At 36.4% G+C, this 27,237-nt stretch overlaps 1 protein-coding gene across 4 annotated transcripts in view; it reads right to left on the reverse strand.

The window, feature by feature from the left end:
• Positions 1–278: 278 nt before the first annotated feature.
• Positions 279–27,237, reverse strand: part of LOC139117420 (eukaryotic translation initiation factor 4B-like) — a 28,649-nt gene continuing 1,690 nt past the window's right edge. Inside the window, exons 3-15 of one of the 4 annotated variants that reach the window (XM_070680523.1) lie at positions 25,543–25,745; positions 24,645–24,764; positions 22,927–22,975; positions 21,494–21,631; positions 18,679–18,780; positions 18,300–18,410; positions 17,648–17,848; positions 16,761–16,946; positions 15,001–15,235; positions 14,089–14,207; positions 13,307–13,681; positions 3,690–3,871; positions 279–1,057 (exon numbers count right to left, since the gene is read on the reverse strand). In XM_070680523.1, coding sequence (XP_070536624.1) covers positions 980–1,057; positions 3,690–3,871; positions 13,307–13,681; positions 14,089–14,207; positions 15,001–15,235; positions 16,761–16,946; positions 17,648–17,848; positions 18,300–18,410; positions 18,679–18,780; positions 21,494–21,631; positions 22,927–22,975; positions 24,645–24,764; positions 25,543–25,745 — 2,099 coding nt within the window. In that variant the 3' untranslated portion in view covers positions 279–979. The remainder of the gene's footprint in view (positions 1,058–3,689; positions 3,872–13,306; positions 13,682–14,088; positions 14,208–15,000; positions 15,236–16,760; positions 16,947–17,647; positions 17,849–18,299; positions 18,411–18,678; positions 18,781–21,493; positions 21,632–22,926; positions 22,976–24,644; positions 24,765–25,542; positions 25,746–27,237) is intronic. The other 3 variants (XM_070680525.1, XM_070680526.1, XM_070680527.1) reach the window with 3 other exon arrangements.

Consider the following 27,237-nt stretch of genomic DNA (forward strand, 5'->3'; position numbering starts at 1 on the left):
ACAGGTGACAGTATACCTTTAAGAAAAGGACAACATCTATCGGTGCCTCCACACTATTTGGATGAAATTGGTACATCTAGGAGAATGAAAATGGCTGTAAGGGTTATGTATCTCTGATGAAAAGGGTTATACCTGAGTTGAAATGGGTTGTATCTGGGATGAAAAGGGTTGTATCTTGCATGAAAAGGGTTATATCTGGGATGAAAAGGGTTGGATTGAGTGTGCTCTCATTCCAAACTACTAGCATACACAGTATCACATGACGATAACCACAGCTATACATTGAATATCACATTCTTTATTAATTTTTTTGAGAACTACAGACAGTAATATTTTTTTTTAAAAGCAAAAGATAAAAGAAGCATGATTGAGGCAGTTTTGTGGTACACTGAACAACTTTGGAGATAATCACGCGACAATTGATTTTTTTAATACCTATATATAATATGAAGAGTAAATAATCTGTGAGAAAAAATGTGAAATGTTTTGTAAGTGGGTCAAGTGACCCACACTGCCAAATTTTTTTGTATACAGTAAGATTTGCCAAAACTGCATCTTTTACCCAATTTAAATATTTTACCTGACATTTGCTCTGATGTGCAGTCATGCTTGGTTTGAAAGAACTTGAATCAGTACATGACCTTGTGTCAATAGCAATGTCCTCCAATGGAGACACCCCTTAGTCCAATTTTTATCTTTTTTTTTTCTGAATCACATGACTTGGATTCTAGTACCCAATCAGGACCTAGTACCCAATCAGACAACTAGACAATGCGATGGTGTAACACTGACATCTACTGGATAAAATGGTGGGACCAAACTTTTTGTAGACGGCCACAGCTTCAAACTCACAAAGAATCAAGTCTCCAGCATGGATGTTGACCATTCTGCCAGTCAATCAAATTACGGTGAACATCCAGTAAAATTTGTTTTCGGTTGATACTCTGCTTCAAACACACCAATCATGTGAAGTAGGTATTTAATCTGAATTATTATCATTGTCATTATCATCGTCATCAGCCATCAGTGCTGAAAATTTACTTTGCTGACCCCATGCCTGAAATGAAAGTGATAAAATGTTAGGGACTAAAAAACACATAATATCAATTGTTTTCCCATTTCTCAATAGAAAACAGCTGTTCTACCACCTATGGTGGCTAATTCTTAAGCTCTTCAAGTACAAAAATTTTTAGTCTGTTTTTCGAAAATTGAAAATTGTATTTTTCTCCAAAGTGTTCACACTTGGATGGCGGCCATTTTCAATTTCAAATATTAGTAAATGTTATTTGTTTCTCTGGTACCAAACTGTGCATGGTGACCCCTAATTTTTTATTTTTCTCAATTTAGTGAGAGAATGGTTGATAGTTTCATTGACAAAAGTGTGAGCAAAAGTTTGGGTCTTTCGCTTTCGAGGTGCAAACTTCCTTAATTAACAAATCATTAGACTTAAATGCACAATACTCTTGATACTGGACACTGATTTTTTTAGAGAATATTATCTTTTACAGTGAACACCCATCAATATGCTATCGTTGACTAATTTTATTGTTTTCCTTTTTTTTGCAAAACACAGTTCTGCTTTTCAAACAACAGCTGTTGCAGAACTTTGTTATTAAAATACAGAACAACACGAGTAATATTGTCACATAAAAAAATATGGTTGTTTCTGGGAACATGCCTCAAAAAATTAGTGAAGGTAGGTCAGAGGAATGTTTCTTTTTGTTGGCTGAGACCTATAAAATATATTAAAATTAGGGAATTTAATTTGTTTGAAAATGTGAAAACTAGGGTTAACGGAAACCCAAACAATGTTTTATTTGGTCTAAGTAAGCTGTGAGTTTTCACTTACACTAAACAAATAAAACTAAAAGGTTGAGTTGCATCATATGGTGTTCAAACTATGGTAAATGAAAAATGAATTCTATTGCCTCTTATTACAATATGCCATGCAATGGTTCAAGGCTAAATTATTTCATGGATTAAAGTCTTTGTCAAACAACAAAGCTAAAATCGATACTGTGCATAACTAATACTCATTAAGGTTCCTGCAATATTTGGGACAATACCAACCACTAACATTTTACCTTATTAATCACATTTTCAACGAAATTAAAAGATTAACTGCTAGCCAAGTTGACTGAACCATATGGCAATGTGATGTGTTCAAACATCACAGCTTTTCTCTGCATGTTCACCTAGTTTGCATCTCATTCTAACTGAGAAATCGCGCGTACACGATGAATTAGTTGTATGAAATCCTGTGTAATCTATTTCAAGTATTTTTGTTTTTTGTCAGTGCAGTAAATTGTTTCTTGTCCTAGTACTCATTTCAAAAAGCCCACTGTTCAACTTGTCAACAGTCCTTGTATGTGCATGGTGTCCCATATCATTGTCAATAACTGGATTTTAGTCCAGCATTAAATGTATTGCATTTTGCTCATAATTCATGGCTTTGTATTTCAATGCATCTTATGGAAAGAAGAAATTATATCTGCTTTACAGAACACAAATGACAAATGAAACTATTAAGTGAATGTCATTTAGATAAAATCACAAGCAACCATTTATGCTACTGCATGACCACACCGCATCCATATCAAATACTGAAAGCTATAAAATATTTTGAAATATCCAACAAGTGACAATTGTGTCCGTGTCAATTAAGACATTTTAATTTAAACATGAACACTGAGAACAGGGCGGATGTATAATATACAATCAGCATTAACCAGCTGTAATAAAATCAACAAAACTCAGGGAATAATTGAATTAGCCAATTTTAAACACAAAAACTAAGACGACCATAAAAATTATAAAGTAAAATCTACACAAAGCAATATAGATGTAAAAGGGCCATGCAATGAATATTGGGTACTGGTCTAAAGTTTTGATGTCAGCTATCTTCACTGTATACACGCAATGAAACAACATTGACATGTTTTATACATACCCATCAAATTAAAACCGTATATAATAGCACGTACATCAAAATACTACTTTCTTGCCACCAAACTATTAACTTACTTTCTAAGTCAAAACAAAACTTTTCGTTCAAAATTTTCAGAAAAGGAACAAATTTGATGAATTTATGGTTAAGTTTGTAAGCTTGGTGTAATCTGGTGATTCATTTATGTATCTGTAGTTCCAAAAAACCCCTGTGCAGAACTTTCTGACAGACACATTCTTTTAAAAATGAAAGTCAGGTAAATTTTCTGCAAATAAAGTTAAATTTATCTTTTCTGCCTTGTAGGGAACAAAAAGACTTTCTATTGATCATCTGTTTATGTGTCTTTCTAAATAGTATGACAGAAATCCAAGTTTTATAATAGTGCTGGTAGCAGTTACAGCTTTGTTGCTCAATATAGCTACATGTGTGCGACTTTGGACACTGCTGTTTGAAATGCAGACAAATTTTGTCACTGCTGTAGGTGTGGCTGTTGTTACAGCTTGTAGTCTAAGCCATAAATATGTCTTGTAGTATTCACTGTTACATTAGCAGTCACCTACTACATGGAATCTTTGTCATTCTTGCAAGTGTAACTTTTGCAAGTGTAATCTCAAAAAGCAGACAAATATTTAATTTTGCATATTAATGAGATAACAATGACATCAATTTTTAAACAGCGCTTGGTGTCTACTATGTTTCACAGCAGAAACCAGGTAGCTCTAAATGATAGAATCCATCTTACCTGAGGTTTAGGTTCCTCATACTTTGGCATTTCTCTGGGTTCTGAAATTTTTCTTTCTCTCCTGGTGTCATCTTTCCGCCGATCTGTCTGATCTTGGTTGCGACGTCTTGTATCTGGACGTCTGTCGTCCTGGCGGTTTCTGTCACCTCCCCCTCTACCTCGGCCGGCCGGACGGTTGGTATCTTTGGAAAGAACATTTCACAATAGCATTACAATTGTATGTCTTACTCTTCTAGTGTACCATAACTTTGAACTACCCTTCAGATTTCTTTCAAAGTTCAATTAAAGTAATCCAATCAAAATAAAATTACAGTACTGTTATGCCTCTCTAGGTGGGTTTACACGTGTATTTTTTTAAACCAGAGGGAATCTGATTAGTCATTCTGTAAATATTCCTTATCAGCGATCTAAGCGATCTCACGTTTACACGTCATACACAAGGTATGAATTTAGTTCGGGTCAAGCGCCCTCAGCGATATCTGGGCTAGAGAACAATCGCTTGCTTGCAATGGCGGACAAACACATCGTGCAGCTGCTGTCTACGCTCTTTTTGTGTTCTGTCAACCAATCGAGACGCCTTTGGCGAAGAAATTTACTAGGAAAGAATATTGTTGGCCTCGCCCCGTCTGATGTCGGTGTCTATTTCATGTTAAGATCAGACTCTTATACGGAAAATTGAGACAGTCAAAGTTCCGGCCAATGCTACACTAGTAACACTGGATGTATATTTCCATGTACACGAATACACCGCAGAATGAGGCAATTGAATCAGTCGGCAGAGCATTAAATCAGGAAAAATCATCAAACAATTACATAATCAAGTAACCACCAACGAAATACATGATAGCTCTGCTAGAAATAATCTAAATAAACAACACATTTGAATCCAACGATGAATTCTACCGCAAATATGGGGATGCTCTTATACGGAAATAATCTCGATGGGGTTGTTCGCCAGAAATAGCAGATATTACATTTCACGAGACAGAAATGAGAATAATACTGAAATGCAAACAACAAATACCAACCTGGCTGAGGTTCAGGGACGATGTTTTTTTCTGATTTTCATCGGAACACAACACGAACTCAATGAATTCATATCAAACATCAACAAAACGCATCCTACTTTCAAATTTTCGTTTGAAAGCTCCTCTGAAGAAATAACATATTTAGACCTGACTATCTACAAAGGTCGTCGATGCAGCAAAGAGAATATTCTCGACATCAAGACACACACAAAACCAACAGATACTTTCCAGTTCTTACAAAGAAACTCATGCCATCCGGCAGCAACATTCAAAGGTCTGATCAAAGGTGAAACATTACGATACATCAGAACACGTAACAACGAAACGGATTTTACACAGAAAGTCACACAATTTAGTGAAAAAAAATTAGTGAAAAATTACAAGACCGACAATATAAAAAAATGAAATAGAACGCATTATCAGAGAGACAGACCATAAAAGTAGGAAAAGACTGCTTGAACAACAGAAAGAAAGAAATGACGCCACCAACAATACAGTAGTCTTCATAACAACGTATAGCCCGTACATCGACACAACAAAAATCAAGCAAGCCCTGACATAAAACTGGAGTGAACTTGAAAAAGGCGAAAAAATAAAAAAAAAAACTGTCCCAAAACCAACTAATAATCGCATATAGAAGGAACAGAAATATAGGCGACACACTTATAAGCGCCAGACTTCACAAAAACTATAAGCTTAATAGCTCAAACTCAGGTTCACACGAACCCACACAAACACAACAAGATCAAACAGTAGACATTCTACCTTCCCTACCAAACGTAAATGGAACAACATATTACCAAATAAATACAATCAACCATTCAACACGTCTCACCAATCACAAATTTTAAGCAACTGATGAAGAAAACTCTGTTTTCGAAACGTAGTGCCAAAGGATCGTAGTGTCACAGTAGTCTCTCCGCTCCATTGCGGATTAACACAAGACACGTAGATTACGGGTACGTCTCGCCATGGCTAAGCAACATTTTACATAAAACAGCCAAACATGATATACACTTATATTATACACAATATCATACACAAAACGCAAACAACCCAAATATGAACGATGTGTGGAGTTGTTTTCCCTTTACTACCAGTTGCTTTCCCTTTATTACCTACAACTCATCGTAAAATGGCATCGTTTTTCTAGCATTGCCACCACGACGGTTGTTGTCGGACACGGACTTGAACTAAGCTCGCAACCGTTTGATTTTTTTGTGGCATTGTTCCGCTGTCCTCTCGAGTCCCTTCTCCCTGGCCTTGGCAGCGACGTCTTCATACACTTGCCGATCCCTCGACGTGCCGTCCATCTCCAGATTGAAATTAGTAGCCTGATCTCTTCCTGTGACAAATTGTTGCCGCGATCGCGAGAGCTTCTTACTTGAACACCGTCCATTGTGGTAATGGCCGAACCGAAGACAGGATATAGTTCGGCGTTTAGTTCGGTGTTCTGGTCACACGTGTAAATAGGCCATTGTTTAGTTCGGAGCACCGAACCTGGACCAGCCCTCCGACACCGAATTAATTTAGTTCTTTGTTAGTTCGGTGTTGTCTGTTTACACGTCCAACTGACACAGTTTAAATTTATTCCGGTGTCAACTCCGGACTTAACTCACACGTGTAAACCCCCCTTCTGATGCAAAAACAACTTGAATATTTGCTTAGTATGCACATGTTTATTTTGAAGAATGGTGTCAACATGATGTTGACAGAGACAGAACTCTTGTAAGCCAGTTTGTCTAGCTACTGACTCAAAGATTGTTCGAACTCATGAAAATCTTGTACATCATGTACATTAATTAGTATGGGACTGACTATTGGAAAGTTGAAAAGATTCCTAAACAGACACAAAGAATTCAAAACCCTGAACAGTTAGACAGTTTATTATTCAGAACAGCACACACCTGTAATCAAGGTCTCTTTGGAATTTCAAGTCATTTGCAATACACAGTGTTTAAGTTTCTTTCTGATTTGTTCACACACAGGTTATAAAGCAAGCACACTATAAAGAAAGACACAGTATGGTTCTACAGAGACTGCCACACAGCTAGCATCTCATGGGTGCTATAAACAGACAGGAAAGGTGATTCATTCAAACGCTGTCCATAAACAAGGATTGATTGTCCAAGTCTGAATAATAAGAATTCTTCTCTGTGTTCTCACAAATTTGAGAGAGGTATTGTTGAAATCTTTTATTCATTCACTTTCACTGGGCTCCTTACATTACAATCACACTTTAAAAGTTGCACAAATTTGCCTGCAGAGTTACAATCACGGAAAATTTTAATTATCCCAACAGCGCACAGAAACCATGAAATAACACTGCCAGTTCATACATGTCAGTGGGCTGTAACTATTCTTGCAAGATTCATGGAGTCTCTAAAATGGAAAAAAAGGGAACGACAACAATCTTGGAAGATGGAGAGTTCTACTTGATTTGAGTACCGTTAATGGAAGGGCAAGTGACTGGACAGCTGAAGCCATTCTCATGCATGGATTAATTTGTATTGAGATACGGTGGAACCAGGAAGGTCAACAAAGTAGTTTTGATGAAATAGTAGACATGTTACAATGTTAAATTGTAACCTAAGAGAGCTTTTTGAAAGATGAAGTGTAAACTATCCACCAGTTTTTACAGTACTTGGAGTTAGGTAAATGGAAAGCCTTCATACAATTGCATTGGTTGTACTGAAACACCTAGCTTCATCTCCTGCTTGTACTAAGTTACATCATTGACCTTTACACTGCCAGCTTGGTGAAAATACATAATGGTTTTGGCTCAATACTGAATTTTACTGACTTAACAGAATGGAAATAAGACTGTCTGGTAGGATAAGGGTTATCTATTCAAAAAAGCTTAAAATTCACAATAGGTTTTTTCCTATCATGCGATTGCATCTGGTATTTCTAAAATATACTGTAACACGTACATTCATTGACTCAAAACCTGTATCTTTTTCAAAACTGGAGATCAAGTAGTGATTAAGTGCCTGATAACGTTTTGAAGCCAATAGAGATGGTATTGCGTAGCCTTTTATGAGGTTCCCTATTGGTGTATCAGTGTAATCATATAGACAGGTACAGATATGTTACTATTATTTATTTACTAGTGTTGCCTTACCCTTGGCACAGATGCACACTAATCTTTGAAAACTCAACAAACTTTCAGTGATAGGTAGATTGCAAGTCATCTAACAAACTGTCCTACGGAGAATCATAAAACTAAAACAAGAAGCTATTTTTCATCTGAAGTCAATGCAATCGAAGAATACAGGTGTCGTAAAATGACCAGGTGACTCTGGAAATTTGAATTGCAAGGCAAAATGTCATCAGTCTTAAAACCCATAGGAAACTGCTCCCAAGTGGTCCATAATTTTCAAGCCATCATCGATAAGAGAAAATTGCATTGGCTTGTGAGGTGTTGTCTTGAAAGAATTTATGTCATATGTACCAGTATGTCTATGAGGACTGGCATGAGGAAATGGGTCATTACATAGAGTTGTCGAAAGCAGAATCTAAAACCACTGCAAAATTTGAAAAATGGTGGCAATTGGATAGGAATTATGGTGTGACTTATTCAGTGTATCTCCAATATTATACAAAACTGTGTTTTACACACTAACTCTTGGCTCACACAAAGTAAAATGACTTTTTGTGTTTTATTTTTATTAAACAATCACGATATTGGCCAAAAGGCAACTGGTTGCCCCGGGAGACTCAAGCTGATCCTGCAGAAATGATATCATTTTAATGAAAAACTGAATGATTACTAGTGACAACATCACTGTTCGCTCCCATATAGTTATCAAAACAAGTCAACAATTGTATGAAACATGGACATACATATACAGACAGACTGACATACACAGACTGGCACAGAGTGATGACATTGACCCCAAGTATGCCTTGGCCCATGGAGAGTGATAAAGATATAACAAACAGCTGAATGTAATGATAAAATAGTCAAGTATAGGCCTATACAGGCACTGAGAGTGAATATGTTACAGCAATTTGATTAGTTTCTTTTCCTTTTCTACTTCTGTGATAATCTTTAAGACAATCAATCCGCAAGGCAGTTTATGTATTGACAAATATGTTATCTTTTACAAGCACACAGCAAACTGTTCTTGATTTTTTCATTTACAATATTTGACACAGACTGAAATACATAACATGCAACCAATGTTTACACTTTGCCCATACACCAGATACATGGAGAAATTTCAACATACAATCATCAACTCAGAAACCCTACATGGAAAAGTAAACATTGTTTTCTTCCAGAACAGCTGGTGCATCCACATCTGGAACAACTTACAAACTTAACCAATTACACAAGGATGATGACACAAGAGATAAAGTTAAACTGTGGTGAACTTGACTATTCCTTTCGAATCCTTACCTAACTTGACATCTTAAACTAAAATACACTGCATGGTTAATTGCGCACAAAAATACATCGGGGTGGACCATTTGATAAGGGACGGTGTCTGGAAGATCGATGAGGTACATTACAGTATCTTTTTTATCCGATCCATTGTACATTCTTTTTTCCCCACTCTCCCATCTTTTCTTTTTGTCAAACCTTCTCTGGCTGATATTTTTATTGGCATTTGTTTGGAATTTTTCAAAATCTGCCAGGATTTTTTTACTGCATTTCAACACCAAATACAGTTTACCATATCGAATGCTTACTAAATCACCACATTATATACTCTTAGTTCCAGTAGGTATAAAATTACCAAAAAAAATCTTAAGAATACAAAATGAAAGATATCCCAGTAACACTAACAGTTTCGCAAAGTTGCCCCAAAAATTCAAAATTCCGGATTTCAACTTAATTTCAATATATCTTATTAACAAAAACCCTAAGAACTGGTTTATTAAATATCAAAGCAATCAGACTGGTAATTTTTGAGAAACAAATTTTTTTACCAAAAATGAAAAAAATTGCCCCCCAAAATACAAAATTGCAGATTTCATCCTAATTTTAAATATATCTAATTAACATAAACCCTAGGAACCTGTACACTAGATATCAAAGCTACCAGATCAGAAGTTTTAGGAGAAAATTTTTTTGACCAAAAAAGGCAAAAATTGCCCCCAAAATAAAATAAAAATTGCCAGTTTCAACATACCTTCAATACATTATATTGAGATTAATCTTAGATACCTGTATACCGAATATCAAAGCTATCAAATCAGTAGTTTTTGGATAAAATATTTTTATCAAAATTTGGAAAATTGCCCCAAAATTACAAATATGACAATATCAATACAATTTGTACAAGCATGACTGAGGTCATCCTGAGGAACATGAATATTAAGTTTCATAGCAATCAGACGAGCGATTTCAGAGAACAAGATTTTTTGACTAAAAAAGGAAAAAATACCCTAAAAATACAAACATGCAAATTTCATCCCAATTTTTGCACACATAATTTAAAATACCTAAAGAAATCTGCATACCAAGTTTCAACCAAATCTGACCAATGCTTACTGAGTTTTAGCCATTTGCAGGATTTTTCCTTTTTTCCCCTCATTTGCATATTTTTGGCACTGACATGTTCATTTGAACAAATTCACATCTCCACCCCTAGGTGCACCTGTACACCAAATACTAAGACAGTAGGTGCTACGGTTTAGGAGTTTTTGATGAGGACGGACATACATACATACATACATACATACATACATACGTACATACATACATACATACAGACAACATTTTTCCACCTTATAAGAATACCTCCCATTTGCATATATACATATGCATATATGGGAGCTAAAAACTGAATGATTACCAGAGACTAATCCAGAAACACTGTTGTGAATTTTTTATTTGACATAATGTAGACATTTACAAATTTTAATTTCAAAATTGCCAAAAATTTCATTAAAGATCATCATATGTGTTATGACTTTGGAAATAGGGACCAGTTTCATATAAATGTTATTCACATATTTCACATTTAGACCCCGACTCTCTAACGCCTCAATTATCAAAAGTACACAACATTTCATATCTGTCAGAGATGCCTCATCATGAAATACTGGGACAGGACTATACATTTCAATATTTGTTGGAAGCCTAAATTGCAGTACGCTGCAATGTCTGTTGTTTAAAAATTATTTCACATTTTATCTTCATTTCTTAATATATATTTTCACTTATGTAAAAAAGGTGGTCAAACCACTGCATAATTCAAATGTTTTCAGTTTTTACAGATACAATATTAGGTAGTGGTCATACAAAAAAAACGAACTGGATATTTTAATTTACGCAAGGCAACTCTTTAATCATACTTTGAACTTTATATTGAAATGAAAACAGCTCTCCTAATTGGTCAGGAATTTAATATCAGTGGACTAATTTCTATGAGGAATGCTGCTACTAAATTTGTTATTCTGGAAATAAAAGAAAAATTGGACAGTGGTTGTTCTACTTGCTCATTAAAGCCATGAAAAGAAATAGGACCCAAAAGAGCACTTTAGATTAACAGTTCTATTCCTGGTGATTAAACGGACAACATATTGTTCTATTTTACAATTTCAATAAGATTGCGCAAAATATCATAACAGAGTTGGACAATTAGTGTACCATGGAACCTGAAATACATCTGTTTCAAAGCAATAAAGGGCTTATGTGCTCATCATGTGCTACTAGGTTTTAAAGGAATGTTTGCAGTGGGTAGAATATTGCCCACTTGAAATTCCTTTTCTTTTTGTTAAGTGGTTTTTGCTTTTCCTTCTCTATTGCCAATATATGTTTCTAACGCTGAAAAAATCTGAGGCCTTGGTTAATTGTGAAAGGTGTGGTAATTGACATACAGAACTGGAACCATATGGCAAACTGTAACACAACAGAGATTAAATCAAGTATGGGCTGACTAGCCATTATAGAGAGTCACGCAGAAACATGGGTTGCAAACTTAACATTTCATTAACATCCTTGTTGTTGTAAAGCAGCATTGCTACTTCAATGCAATCTGGAGATTTTCATATGTGCATATGAAGAACTTCCATCTGGTAAATTAAAAGTTGACCTGCTGAAAGAATTAGCAGTGAACTTGTAACGAAATGTTGGGCTTTAAAAACAAATCAACAAAATATCTCAGTATGATTAGGTTATCCTTTTGTGTTAATTACTACAATTACTCTTGCTACCAATTACTGTACTAAGACCTCTTAGATTGAATTAGAAAATTAATCATGTCTGGTCTTTCAGATTCTAGCCTACATCCTATATCGATACTTACAGAATTGCAAACATTTTTCTGGCCATCAAAAACATCTTTCCTTACATTGAAAATATTCATAAAACAAATTTTGCACCAAATAACTCATTGTTGACCACCATATGGAGAGAGTAAAATAATCTACCTAACATGTATATTGTCACACCCAAAAACTGACGTATATCACGTTGTGGAGTAAAATTTCAAAGAAGAATACAACGTTTTTTGTTGATGTCGTCTAGTTTAGTAGAGTACAACACTCAACCATATGTTAAAACCAGTTCACTGTGTTGCAATACTACGCTTTGGTTTACAAGACCCTGTCAAGGACTAGAAATTTTTTTTCTGGAGATGCAGAGAAAGTAATTTTAAAGTGAAAATTGTGATCGATGATGTGAAGAGAAACAGTACCGCTCTAAGATGCAGGCATTAAATGGCATGAACTTTTGACATTATCTTTAGATTGGAGAGTCATGTATTTAAATGGGAGAAAAATCACAAAAGAAATGATTGCGCCATTCGAAGTCCTTTCAATGCCTTTTCCACAAGCTGTGAATAGTCTGTTGTCCTGGACATTACACTTACACACGTCATTCAAATCTAACATTGAGGAAACTGTTGAGCAGCCCGTCCTTGATTGAGTGAACATCAACATAATGATGATAGATAATGACAAACTAACTCCAACGATCACAGAAAATACATGGACTTCATAAATATAAAGAATTTACGACACAGGAACAGTCAATAATTCACACATATTACATGACAAATACCAGGCCTGTATTTCATTGCAAATTTATGGATGGTTTGCAGAATGGTGCTAGTTCTATACACAGCAAAATTTTCAGTGACAGAATTCTCTGCAGAAGTGCAACTCTTCTTGTCTGCGTTCACTAAAATACTTTCTATGTTCACTTATACATTCAAGATTTCTTCAAATTTCTGCTTTCATAAACAGGACACATAAAACGGCTTGAGTTGTAATCAACAAGTCTGGTAAGTAGGGCTAACAGTAAAGTTCACTAGATCAAGTCCATACACTAAAAGACACTTACATTCAAGGATTTTCAAGTACTTATTCAACATTTTCAAACACTTTTTCATGTCCAAAATACCATTTTCCAGTTGTGATTTTCACAAATTTAACTTCTCTATGACATTTTACATATCATTTTTTTGACATCATAACCAATCATTCCATGATTGTCAAACACTGTTGTGGCTTTATCAATTTTCCAGGACTTTCCAGGAGGTTTTAAAAATTTAAGGAATTTCAAGGATTGTCCTGGGGAGTAAGGACCCTTATTATGCACATCTATCTTGGAGACAAGGAGATCAGACATACCTGGTTTTCTATTCGTATGCGTAGAAGTGTTCGGAGGTGCACTGCCGCTAGCTGCCCTTTTAGCCCATACATTCTCCTTGGGAGGAGGAGCATCAACGTATTCTTTTTTTGAAGGTTGTGGAGCCTGAGTGGGCGACGACTCCTTTGGGGGTGATTTTTGGGGTGGCTTGTTTTCCTCCTCTTGTACCGTGGGTGACTTGGCTTCCCCAGATATGGATCGCTTTATAGTCCATGGGTTTTCTTTCGGAGGGGGAGCTGGTATAACTTTTTTGGGTTCCTCAGCTGGCTTGGGAGGTTCGACTTCTTTCTCGCTTTCTTCTCTGAAGACACTGTCACTGTGATCTGAGTGGTCGCTGTCTTTCCGTGATCTCATTACTGCAATAAATACAATTTATTATGAAAATAAACTCTATCATTCAAAATATCACTTGGCAATGACCTTCATTTCTTCAAATATGTTGTTTACCCATACTGGTCCATATCATCGGCGCACAGCGCCCTCATGCCAAATGGATGTGAGAATCAGATGCTATATTATTCTTTTCCTGATAACACAAAGCATTTGAAAACGATTTTGTTCATTTTTACACACCGCAACTTTTGTACTATGTCAATTTCAAATAAACCATGGTTACTTTTTTATGTGCAGTATCATGCAAATATATTCCTAACAAAATGCTTGATTTGAATGTCATACAAGTAAAGTATTTAGTAAAAACTTAACAGAAAGAGACCCATGTTAATAAGGATAGCTATAACAATGGCAGAGTATTGTATATTACCTGGTTTTGGACCGCCTCTACCAGACCCTGACCCTGAACTACTGTGTCTTGCACGTGATGTACTTTCCCAGCCATCATTTGATCGGTCGCTATCCCGTCTCTGACGGCCATCTCTCCAACTGTCTCGGAAAGAAACAAAGACACTGTTACAGGTGTACAATTTTTCAGTTCAATGAAGGACAGTACAGGGCGCTTCAAAGAGGCAAGTGTAGACTAACACATATGACAAATCACTTATGAGTCACCAAATTCAGTGGCACATGACTTTAATCGGACCACCAAAAGGTTTGCCTAGACTAGTCAATTTGACATTTCACTTCTCAAACTACATGTGAATACCATGGTCTTGGCCAATGAAAACATTATTGGGGACTAGTAAACTTTACGGTACCATTAGCTTTACTCTGATACTGACTTTAGGACAGCAACACTGTAAGGGCCTCTGCTCACCGGTACAGCGCCCTCTATGGCCATAATGACAGGTAGTTCAGAAAACTGCTCTGCCAGCTACACTGGCTCCCTAATCACTCACAGAATCTCTCAAGAAATGATACAATACCTCAGATCAACAGGCTAAAAACGATTTTGGGGCAGTATTGGAAAACTTTAGAAAAATGTCCTCTTTGAATATTAGTTTGCGTCATTTGAATAACCAAAACAGGGATCCTTGCTGATCTGAATTAAATTCAATTACAACACTTCTGTTGGAATTTATTGTGACCCTGACACATTGATGGTCCTATGGTGATTTTAAATTCTTTAACATTCTTATCCATAGTTGCAACTCCACAGGTTTACATCATGGAAAAGAATGGTACAGCTGTGCTGGGTTAAAAACTGTTTGCCCAGTTGGTACACCAACTGTGCAAAACACGGTGCCTGATGAATACTTTACTACAAGTGTGTACAAACCTATCTTTTCTGACATATTCTTGTTTTTCTGTCTGCGCCCTCTCTTCTTCAAGTTGTTTTTCTCTCAGAATCCTTTCCTCTATCTGTCTCTCCCTAGCAGCTGTATCAACTGGCTTGGCGCCGCCAAATATCGATGAAGACGTTGGTGCAGCTGGTGGTGGTGATGCAGCTTTTTCAATGGGCTGTGTCCTGGGTTGAAGCTGTAATTTTCTACGTTCCCTAGGTGGCTCTGGTTCTGTGTGAATGAAAGACATTTATATCAGTTCTGCATTAAAAATTTTGATTATAAATATTCATCAATGATAAAGTTGGATAACTTACAAACAGAAAGGATGATAATTCAAACTGTTACAAGTCTGTGGGGTTAATTTGTGTATAAAATTAATCCCTTTCAAGCATAAACCTCAAAGTAGCACTACTTTGTTTCAGTCTGTCGAAGTGCATCAAGTGGAACTTTTAATTACATAATTTCAGACTCATATATACTTTCAAATCATCTAGCTAGTACTACATGAGTGGTGATAGTCCTCAGCCACACAAAGAAATGTGAATGAGTGTGATTTCTAGCTTGTGAGAACAATGACTTTATAGACACATATCACGCACTGTGATACAAGTCTTCTGACATGTACTATGGAGCAACATTGTCAGCCAGGAGGTAGCTGACTACCACATACATTCCATCAGAACTGCTTTCAATACAGCTAATTGTTGTTAACTTTAAGTCATGCAACACAAGTAGGAAGATGTACTTGTTAAGAATAAACCTAAAAAAAAAGACAGGAAGTATAGGCCTTCACAAAACTTACTGCCGTCTACATCAACGAAAGTCTACAAAACTGAAAGCGGCAATATTGCCTGCGCATGAAACCCTGTCAAAGATGGAGAGTAGCATAGCATGTGGACAAGACAAGGAGAGAATCAACACCAGATAGCATTACACATTTTGACCTTGGTCACTTAAATTTGAAACGCTGAACTTGTTTCCGTAAATTGACAAATTTTGCTCCACTTTTCATCGGTCATGGTTTGTATTTCTTTTCCCAAAGTTTTCTCACTTAGTCATTTCCAAATTGCTCACATTTTTTTCTGCTGTTTTTCCTGTGTGTTTTTTTTTGTGTGTTTACATGAATCTCATTTAAAATTTTACTTTATGCATTGTGTTTTGTCGATGGTAAAATTTAAATTGTGAACTGTCAAGGTTATGTAATGACTATACACGACACAATATCTTTGCCAGGCAGAAATATCAAAATGCTAATATAGTTTTTGGACAAGAAATGTACAGCTCTGAAAATATTATCAATCTATCCATGAGTGGAGTGAGTGGACAATGCATATTTAATACATATTTAATCACAGTGGCAAACATTGGAAAGGCATTGCTGTACTTTTCAAAAGGCATTTTGATTGTCATGTTGAAAAGACTATCTGTGATAATAATGGCAGCTTAATTATCACTCAGTATACCACCAATCAAAGAGCTTTTTGTTCCAGCAAATTTCTATGCACCTTTTGATGAGAAAGAACCTAAATTTTCTTTGACAATATGCAAGGAATTTTTTCAAGTTCAATAAATCTTGGGGTAGGTCCAACCTAGCAATTTCATACTCCTGCAGTATTTCAATGTTTCAATGACTTTCACCTTTTCACCCCCATTTCAAAGCGTAGAGGTCCAACTCTATGATAGAAACAATACGATTGGACTAAATCATACTGGTGAAAGGGTTACAGATTTATGAGAAGATTCTGTTTCTCACCTCTGTCCCTGTTGTCATCCCTGGGACCATATCTGTCTGATGAGTCTCTGTCATATCTATCCCTCCTATCATAACTCCTGTTGTAGCCACCACCGCCGCCGCCCCTGTCGTAAGAATCATATCTGTCGTCATTTCGGTATCCTGATCCAAACGATCTCCGGCCGCCATCTCTCCTGTCATCATATCCTGTGGAATAATGTGGGAAGAAGTCAAGCCATGGCAAAGAGAAGGAAATGAGAAAGTTTGGGTGTTACATAATTTCCCCCTTGTGAATTCACAGAAATTCATTGAAGATACTGCACTACTCAACTGGGCATTTGAGAGTTTCTAAAATTAAAACAGCAAATAATTCAATATACCTGCATGCTAATGAGAGGACAGGATCTGTGTACCTTTACATTGGTATGCCATGGACTTACGAAAGTTTTCTATCATGCAAGAAAATTTTACATTACTCATACTGATATAGGGTTGACAGAAAGAAATTTCAAGAATTCCTAAATTGAACCATGATAAAATTAGCTTTTATGATCATGGAAATAAAAAATCTAATTTTTTCCTGTAGAATTAACGCAGGGATGGCAGCCATCTTGAACTTCAAAAATCAGTAAATTTAAGGTAATATGTTTTCCTGGAACAAAAATTTGCACAGTGACCCCTGATAATTATTCTTGATTTTGAAAAAGAATTGTTGAAACTTCTCTGAGTTAAATTTGAGTAAAAGTTTACATTGTTTACTTTCAAGGCACATACTACAGTAAGATATGATTCACAATAAGCTTTAAAAGAGTTGTGCAAGGTTACAGCTGCTGGCTCTTTCACTTAGAAGTAAATAGTAAGTAAAGATGGTAGATTGATATGGTATTTCTGAAACAAATATAGCTTACCATCCCTATCGCCATAACCACGATTCCTGTCTCCATAACCACGGTCCCTGTCACCATAGCGATCCCTATCACCATAGCGCCCTCTGCTGCCATAGCCACTGTCTCCGCCGTACCTATCGTCACGGTAGCCACCACCTCGGTCGTATCCTCTGTTGTCCCTGTAGCCCCTGTCTCTGTCATCATAGTTGTTGCTATCATTTCCTACATCACAAATAGACAAATGAAGTGATGATCAGTTGGCAATTTGTGGTAGCAATGAAGGAAATAGAGCTTTTAACATTTTGCTGGCACATTCACAGCCAAGTTTCAGCATTTGCTTCGCAAATTTTGCTATGTCCAATGCTGCCAAGCACTACTGTGAGTACACAACAATGTCCATTACTCATTACGTATTGAGGATAGAGTGAGCCATACACAGTGAGCTATACTGTTGGTCAAATCAGAAACATCATCATCTTCTCTCCACTTTGACAAGAATGTCCTAGATCACACAGCACTCTTCACATTATGTTATATGTTATGCTTTATGGCAAAGGGCTTTCAGCAAATCTCATAATATTATGGTCAATTTGCATAGCCTGGTTTTCTATGACGTGGCATGTGTTAGTACATGGTACATATTTTTTTCTTTGCCCAGTACATATCCACTAACCATAGTCATTGTAACCACCTCTACTCCGACCCCCGTACTGATTGTATCCCCCGTACGAGTTATAGTCGTTGGCACGGTAACGATCATACCTATCGTCCGATCTATCATACCCTGAAAGAGAATACACACAAAACTGAAATTTACTTTTCAGTTCAACAGTCTGTAATGTTGGTTATTAACCTGTTCACCCCTAATTCCTGTAATCAGGTCCATAATCACCATTGATAACAATGGGTTTGGGCCAAACCATGGTGGTGAAAGGGTTAATACAATTTTCAACCAAAAACTGCAGCAAATTTCACTGCACACCAATACTTTGGATGACTTTTGAATAAAATCATGCAAAGTTAATTTTTATGGATGGCACTTTGTTACTAACCATAGTCGCCATAACCTCTATTTCTACCCCCGTAACGATCCTGATCACGACCAGAGTCGTATCGATCATAGTCGTACCCACCACGACCGTACCTATCATTACCTGAAAAAAGAAATAAGAAGCTGAAATTTAGTTGTTGTTGTCTTACACCTTGTTCATTTTCAAGAAACTTTTTTGTCCATTGCAACAAACACGAATGTCAAGTTTTATGTCCACTTCATTGAAATTTCTTTTCCCTAACTTCATATTATTAATTAATCATTTAGAAAACTGTAATTGCAAGTGATGACTACCCTCCCTTTGACAACAATATCTGGAAATATATTTTCAGTTAAATGCATTCTTAAAAGCATTTTAAATGTTTTAAGAAGCTCCAGTGAAATGGGTTGTTTGGTTTGAATTGTTTGCTTTGATCAAAAAAATTTGCTTTACCTAAATAAATGAATATTGAACTGCCAGGTAATGCTTGGCAAAAATAGTGGCTGTCAAAATGGTCAAACATTTTGTTTTTGGACCCATTTCCTTTGGCTATCACACCTTCAAAAATATTAAAAGGTTAAACTCTCATGTGGGACATGGTGGATGATTGCATTATCACTGAGGTTAGCAGTTTATTGATAGAGCTCAATGCACAATGCAGTGCGGGAATAAACAAAGGCATGCTCTGCTATATGACACGTGAACTGCAGATTGAGGTAGATACACTGACAAATGGAAGTCAACACAAATACAATAATTTCACTCAAGTGGTTTAATGTGGAAGTGTAATGATTTTGGAACTACAAAGAACCATCTATGACCACGCTGTAGATGTTATTCTCAGCCTGGAGATTACAATAGACAGATTTTGTCTCTACAGGGGTAATAACATGCAGCAAATCACCACAACTCAGGCCTAGTTTCTTCAATCTCTATGTGATGGAATTACTAAATCTTTCATAAAACTATCACCAAAAATACGACAGTCGGCAGCGTGTAGTTTCATTTGAGGATCATCCTATCATTTCTGAAAGCCTTGACCTGGTCACATGGCTCACACAATGGACGCATTGAAGATGACAACTGTACTGTGAATACAATGTATCAGCACACTAAATGTAACTACAAATTCAATGTCAGGTCATTGGGTGAACAATGCCATGTTCATGGAGTATTGTCAGACCATTGTGTAGAAATCTTTCATGCAACATCCACTGTGTATGTATCAATTATGACAGTTTTGACACCAGATCTCATAGGAATTGCTAGAAACATTAAACTTCACAGTTTTTCCAGGACTTTCCCAGAAAAGTCTGAACTTGAGGACTTCCAGGACGTTCGAAAGAGCGTAATGATTCAAAATACAAACTTGAATAATAGTTATTTACAAGTAATTTACAGTGACAGAACTATCAAGTTCAATCATTTTTGCTGAACACTGACTTGCATTCATGTATAAACCATTATATTAGTGTGTAAATGTAGAAAAACCAAACAAATACTAAATCCATCCCCTGTAGGTATTAAATTCTAGTTCTACTGGTCATGAAACAGACTGCATTCCTTTCTATAAATTAAATCTTTCAGAGTTTGAATAAACTTAGACGCTGATCACCTTCCTTGGTGATGTCATGTGGTCAAATGTGTACATCAGCAAGGAGAGAAAATTAAAAAGATCAACGCGACACATCTTTGAATGATTTCAAAGGGATCTTCACACCTACTTGCTCATTCATGCATATCTTAACTGTTTTTACAGTTGTTTGGTTGTCCCTGTCAGCTTCTGAGCTTACAACACGACAGTAGGGAAACTGATTCACTCAATAATATTTAGTTTTGTTGCATCAGAACTGAAATATTACATTTTCAGGAAACATGATAAGCACTTAGAACGGTAAATGAAGGTAAGACCTTATTACAAAAGCATAATTAAAAGGGCCAGTGGCTGAAAATTTCAATAATATTTTTGACTTTTTTAATTTTTGATGCCAACTACAGTTTCTTGTCCCACTCCCCAAAGCATGTTGACAAACACAGTATTCAGCTTGTCAACTCAGCCTGTAGTAAACTGCATTGTTGTAATTGACAAGTGAATTCTGGTACGGACGAGAATTCCAATGTGAACAATAACAGTAAATTCTACATGTATAGACAGTGTTGGAAAGCTTGATGGTTGGTGTTTTAAAATGCTTTGGGCATTGGAACAAGAACTTATAATTGACTGACTAAAGAAAAATTGTGAAAAAAAGATCATCAAGAGTTAGAGCTACTGACTCTTTAACCCCTTTCACCCCCAGTTCCCTGTGTACAGGTCCAACTTTACCATAGAAAACAATGGATTTGGGACAAACCATGGTGGTGAAAGGGTTAAAAATGTGTGAAAATTTTTGACACAGTGCATGACTTCCATATGTTGAGAGTGGAAATACTTGTGAGTTCTTTTCTCTTCCATATTTGGTTGAGTAGCAGCTTCCGAAAGCAAGTTTGATTGCTTAAACGTCTGAAGAACACACATGGAAGACACCCTCAGGGCTTTCTCGGAGTTTAAAGCCATGGCTGAGCTTTCTCTATTTTCATTCCTTCTATATTTGTTTCTTGAGTGGCAGTAAAACACCACCCAATGTAGTCAATTAACCTGTTCACCCCCAATTCCTCATAAGCAGGTCCACAATCACCACTGACAACAATGGGTTTGGGCCAAACCATGGTGGTGAAAAGGTTAAAACAAGAATGTTTGTTTTGGTTTGCATGAACTCTTCAAAGGGGCACAGATCTACTGAAATATTGTATGTCAAGAAGGTGGACAGAGTTGAATGATTTCAATACACTTTCTTACCTCGGTCGCCGCCATATTCCCGAATATCACGATAGCGATCCTCTCGCGATGGTGGTGGCATGTCATCATGCGGCCGTCTCCAATCACTATCTGTGCGGTCAGGACCCTGGTCACGATCGCGGCCGCCACCGCCACCATCTGTAAAAACAAATGAATTTGATATTCATCTGATCACTAATAGAAAAGATTAATCATCCTCCCTAAACATGAAAACGCTGGGTAAAATTCTCTTTTACGGAATATTGGTACAAGAGCTGAACATCTGTTACTTGGACCAACACCTGTGCCTTAAGTATAAAAAATACCTGTCACGCCTTGATTTCTATGTATATATCTGAATGTACTCACACAGTGTAATAAACACTTTTGTTTGACCTTTATTAAAATTCCTGACAAACCATTTCGACTAAATTGTTAAAATTTACAGGAAAAATGTACAAAATTATGTTTAATAACAAAAATTTACAATTCCACAACCTCTTAAGTTAAACATACCAAAACAATTTATAATTTTTTACAACCACAGGTAGCCTCTCTGTATTGTGTTTTGTACATGGACAGATGTTTGCTTAAACTTCATGGCAACTGACAAGTGAAAAATATTTCTGAAATACTGAGTAGAAAATTTGCGTGTAGTTTTCATTCTAGTATGCAATGAACTTGGTTCTCAAATGATACTTAATCTAGCCTGCCTTTATGTTCTGCTCTCACTATAATATTAAACACAATCTGTGGACAAGTTCACGGACTACAAAAAGATATATTCATCATGCTCTGTAATGACCAAGGGAAGTATGAACACTTGACTCAACTAAATGTGTGTGATTTTGCTAAAACTTAAAGTATGTGGACGCTAAACAAATAATTTTTTCCTGACTGTACACCACTGCATACATTTTCAGATTCTCTGATACCATACTGGCAATACAAACCACACAGTACATAACTGCATGATTTTGAGCTTGCATTACAAACTCATTTTTCTTTTTTTTTCTTTCTTTTTTTTTTTTTTGGGGGGGGGGGGGAGGGGGAATAATTTGCTTTTTCATCATTGCTGAAACACGTGGGCTGAGCTACCTCTGTCATACTATAGGATAATGCCTCAATCAGACTGGAACAATATTCACATGGAAGTTAGCCAACATTAAGCAAACCAAAGCTGTAACCACACGATGTTTTGATGTTCATAGCTTTGAGACAATGAGACAATTTACGGCAACGTAGAGAAATAAAATACCTGCAATAACAAATTGCAAATATACAGAGCTGTCTACTAACATTGGTTCACATCATTGGACATGCAATTCAAATCAAATTCACAAAACTTCTCTTATTCACAGAATTTATGAAACAACAATGCTGCTGAGACAATTCATAAAGGCTCTTCTACATAGCTTATTAACTGCAAATTATACACATGGAACAGAACATACCTTGTGACTGACCAGCAATATCCACACGCAGACGTCTGTTCTTCAGATTCTAAGCAGAGAAAGGATATTATTTCAATTTTATTAAGAAAGGTAATATCCACCTAGAAAGTGAAAGACTTAAACTTTGCTCAAACTTTCCTCAGTGAAACTTTCAACCATTTTCTTACCGAAGCAAGAATAAAATCAGGGGTCACCGTGCAAATTTGGTACTAGAGAGACAAATATCTTGCGATTTCTCAATATTTGAAATTCAAAATGGCCATCATCCTTGTGTTAACTCTATGGGAAAAAATAAAATTTTCGATTTTCGAAAAACTAAGACGGTGAAAAACTTTTCTTTTGCCAAGAGCTTCAGAATGAGCCCCCATAAGTGGTAGGTCAGAGGAAAATCGATAAAATTTGAAAGCCGCAATTTCTGTCCCTGAGAACAAGATTACCTGCCGAATCTTTGCATTTATGATTCAGTTTTGTGATGCAGGGGTGACAATACTTTCAGATCATAATTGGTGGGACATCGACATGTCTTTATTTCATGCAAAACAAATGGGTTACAGTAGAATGTGTCTCCAGGACAGATATTCAGACTCTCAAACTTATTCTTTCAGAGCTCATTTTGAAGCTTATGGAGTAAATAAAGTTTTCAGCGGCCAAGTTTTGTGAAAATTTGGAATTTTATTTTCCCCCAAAGAGATAACACAGGGTTGGCAGCCACTTTGAATAGTATTCCAAATATCAGTAATGATGAGGTAATTTGTTTCTCTAATACCAAAGTTTGCATGGTGACCCCTGATTTTTATTCTTTATTTTGAAGGAGAATTATTGAAAGTTTGCTTGGGAAAATTCTTTCATTTCCGAGGTGTAAACTACCTCAGCACAAGTTCTGATTATTCTGTTATTCATAAAAAATGGTGATTTTTGTATCCACACTTGATTTCTACAACATGTGAACTACCAGGTGTCTTTTAGCGTTTCCTTTATACAGCACCTATGAACTGGTGAGCAATAATACTTTTGAAATTTATGAGCAGCACTCAATTTCACCAAGCCTTGCCCACAATAATAGAACAGTTTGTACTGACTACAGTTTTGTTAGGGCCATAGATCTAACAATAGTGTAATGGTGGTCAACTAGAAAAACCTTTAGCAAAGCCATTCTTGAATATATTGCTTAGGGGACAGACAAGTGACATTTTCTCTACACTCGTCAAAAAATGTTCTGTCGGTGTTTATTTACAACTCTTCTTTTTTGAGATAGGGCTTCAACAACTTGGCACACTCTTGTTCACACAGACCAAGTCGTGATTTTTCCCAGCTGACAAATAATTTTATCTTGTTGACAATGACACGCAGGACTCAAAATCTGCTGTCTCATGCTGACTAAGACTATAACTCTTCACTGTTTCATGAAACATTTCACTTTAAGTTCTGTTTAGAAGGCCTACCTTTGAAGGAAGGCTTTCTAAGTAGCTTTGTAGAATCAAGGGAAACACTGACCGGTGAGGCGAGCCCATGCCTTTTAGGATGTGCATTTCAAAAACAGGTTAAATCACAGGGGAAAATTGAATTGCAAAGTTGACGGAATAATCATTTCAGTCGAGTGTATACTGATCAACACGAGACTTGAACAAATAGAGTACATTGTTATTCAGCCATATTTCTCTACCTGCTGCTGACTGTATCTGTTTCTCACAGGAAAGACTCTTGGAATGATAACAAACCTCATTGTTTAAAGCCAAGGCATCCATTAACGACTGCACATCATCAAACTCTGCGTAACCAAATCCTTTCAATCTGCCATCTTCTCCTCCTCCATCTCTTGGAAGACGCACTGCTGACACCTGAAACAAACACATTTTATCAAAACATTTCAAACCTGGCCAATCAGTTATGGCAAAATAAGCACAAAGATGTTACAGAGAAAATTGCAGTGGGAAATTTTAATGTTGAGTTACAATGTTATTATCATCTTTGACCATCTTATGAAAACATACAGAAGTCCTACTCAGCAAAGTATTACTAAATTAGAGATCTCTACCATTCATAAAGTGCAAGATCTAAGGCACATGACTGCACAAAAGTGATCATGAGCCAATAATCATAAGATCTGAAAATGTAACCCTTATCCTGCCAAGTTTTTTATCATCCCATATGTTGTATTTAACAAAGACTTAAGCATTTGATGGCCCCTGAAAACATAGTTATTGTTATTATGATTTTTAATGACTTAATCAACTATAACGTACCATATCAAGATGAAATTACATGTAGGTTTTGGTTCAATATCGCTTTTTACTGACTTGGCAGACAGGAAAATGACAGGCCTGGCAGGATAAGGGAATACAACGCGGTAAGAGATTCAGTGAAACCTTCACCGCCATTTGTTTTCCTAGTCTATCACTCTCAAATGTTCCTGGTGTGGAAAAAGATCTTTGAAAATGACAAACATAAAGACAGATGGTGGTATAAGCATAAATTTTGTACTCAATTTCTATTACCCACAGCACTACACACTCCATGAATGTCTTTCCCTCCTAAATGAATTCAAATCCAAGACGCAACACGGCATTGGATCAATATGCAGCAGTGACCGAGTTGTAAGTACTGAAAGCAACTTACTTTCAATCCCTTGAAGAATCCCATGATATCCTCCTTTTCACAGTCATAAGGCAGATTACCCAGGAAAGCTGTGTACGGTGGACTGCTAGGCAGACGACTGTGGTCAACGTCTACTGGTCGAGAACTACGGGGTGCAGTTGGTAATTTGGACAAGTCTATTGCTGGCTTGTTGTAGACGTCTGAATCCGGCCATGCTGAACTACCTGTAAATGTACCAATTTAACAATGGTTAACAGGATGTGGGAAAACCATCAAAATGCCCATTATGTGGACATGATCCTATAAATAATATATGTGTAGAGATATTTTTGCATACAAAGACTATGTGTGTTCAGTATTGTACTCTAAGACAATAGGAAGCGCCACTAATTTACACATTATTTCCAAACGCAAAGAGAGTTTATGTGTATTACAATTACAATTACTGATACACGGCTGGCATAAAGAAACATTTCTGATTATGTATCAGCCAAAAAGCTAATTACAAGTTTATTGGGATAATTTTGTAGCCAATCTGTTCAACAGTTTTTTTAATTTTGCCAAAATTTGACAGAAATCTTATCTTATCTGAGCAATTGCATAATGACATTCTGATTGGTAGTTGTAAATTACGCTTCTGGATATTTCTGTACATTAATGAACATGCACACTGCTCTTGTCATCGTATTTTAAAGAAAACATGGAGTTAAGCATATTGCTCCACGTGCGAAATAACAGCTTGGGACAGTTCATATAACATACACTGACAGCAAAAAATAAATGGACAGATCCACAAATAGTAGCAGTAACAATGAGCCTATGGATATTAACTTTTGACTCCGCTTTTTATACACTTGTATTCAGTGTGTTACAAAGGTTGTATATATGTAAGCATTTGATATACAGAGGCTTTGGGACTGAAATTATCCACATCATGCCTGAAAACACAGCAAAGCAACAGATCTACTTTTAAACTGAGATACATCCTTTGAAGACGTTACAACTTGACAAACTGACAAACCTCAGTGTACTTGGTAATGGTACTTAACACTCGTCATATACGATGATATCACCTTAGTTTTGAGTACACGCCTCATTTTAGAAGGGCATTCTTGTGATGTACAAAAACATTGACCTCTCAACTTTTTCCCCTTTCATCACTCTATTTTGCCGAGACAGTCTGTTGTTAAAGATTCAATGATCTCCCTGGACCTATTTATCACTCATTGGGGTGAAAGGTCAAATTAGACTGATTTTCACATTAGCATATGGGCCGTAGACTCTGTCATAGATTACAGAATGACTTGCCAACAAAGCTCTTGTGAACTGTAAGGAGAACAGAATTACTGCTACATAGCTGAATATCTTTGATTAAAACAAACCTGTCCACTTTCATGAAGATAATGTATTAATCTAAGTAACGGTTGAGCTTCTACCACTGTAGCTTGTAAATTATCAACAACAAAATTACTGACATATAATTTTTAAAGATAAAGCTGGCAAGATAATTGACCCTATGCGACCTTACATCTGGTTACTTTCAGCAGCGTTAATCTCCCACTTTGATTGGACATTCTGTAACAACCCACTAACTTCACTGTATTCTGTACAGAACTGTAATGAACTGTATTCCTTTTCAAGCAAAGTTACTCTTCCTGTCTTTCGATCAAATTTGAATTCTTCATTTGGTAAGATGTGGAATTTTGAAAACTACAT

The sequence above is a fragment of the Ptychodera flava genome, chromosome 18 (assembly GCF_041260155.1).
Source record: "Ptychodera flava strain L36383 chromosome 18, AS_Pfla_20210202, whole genome shotgun sequence".
In the NCBI taxonomy this organism is placed as follows: Eukaryota; Metazoa; Hemichordata; class Enteropneusta; family Ptychoderidae; genus Ptychodera; species Ptychodera flava.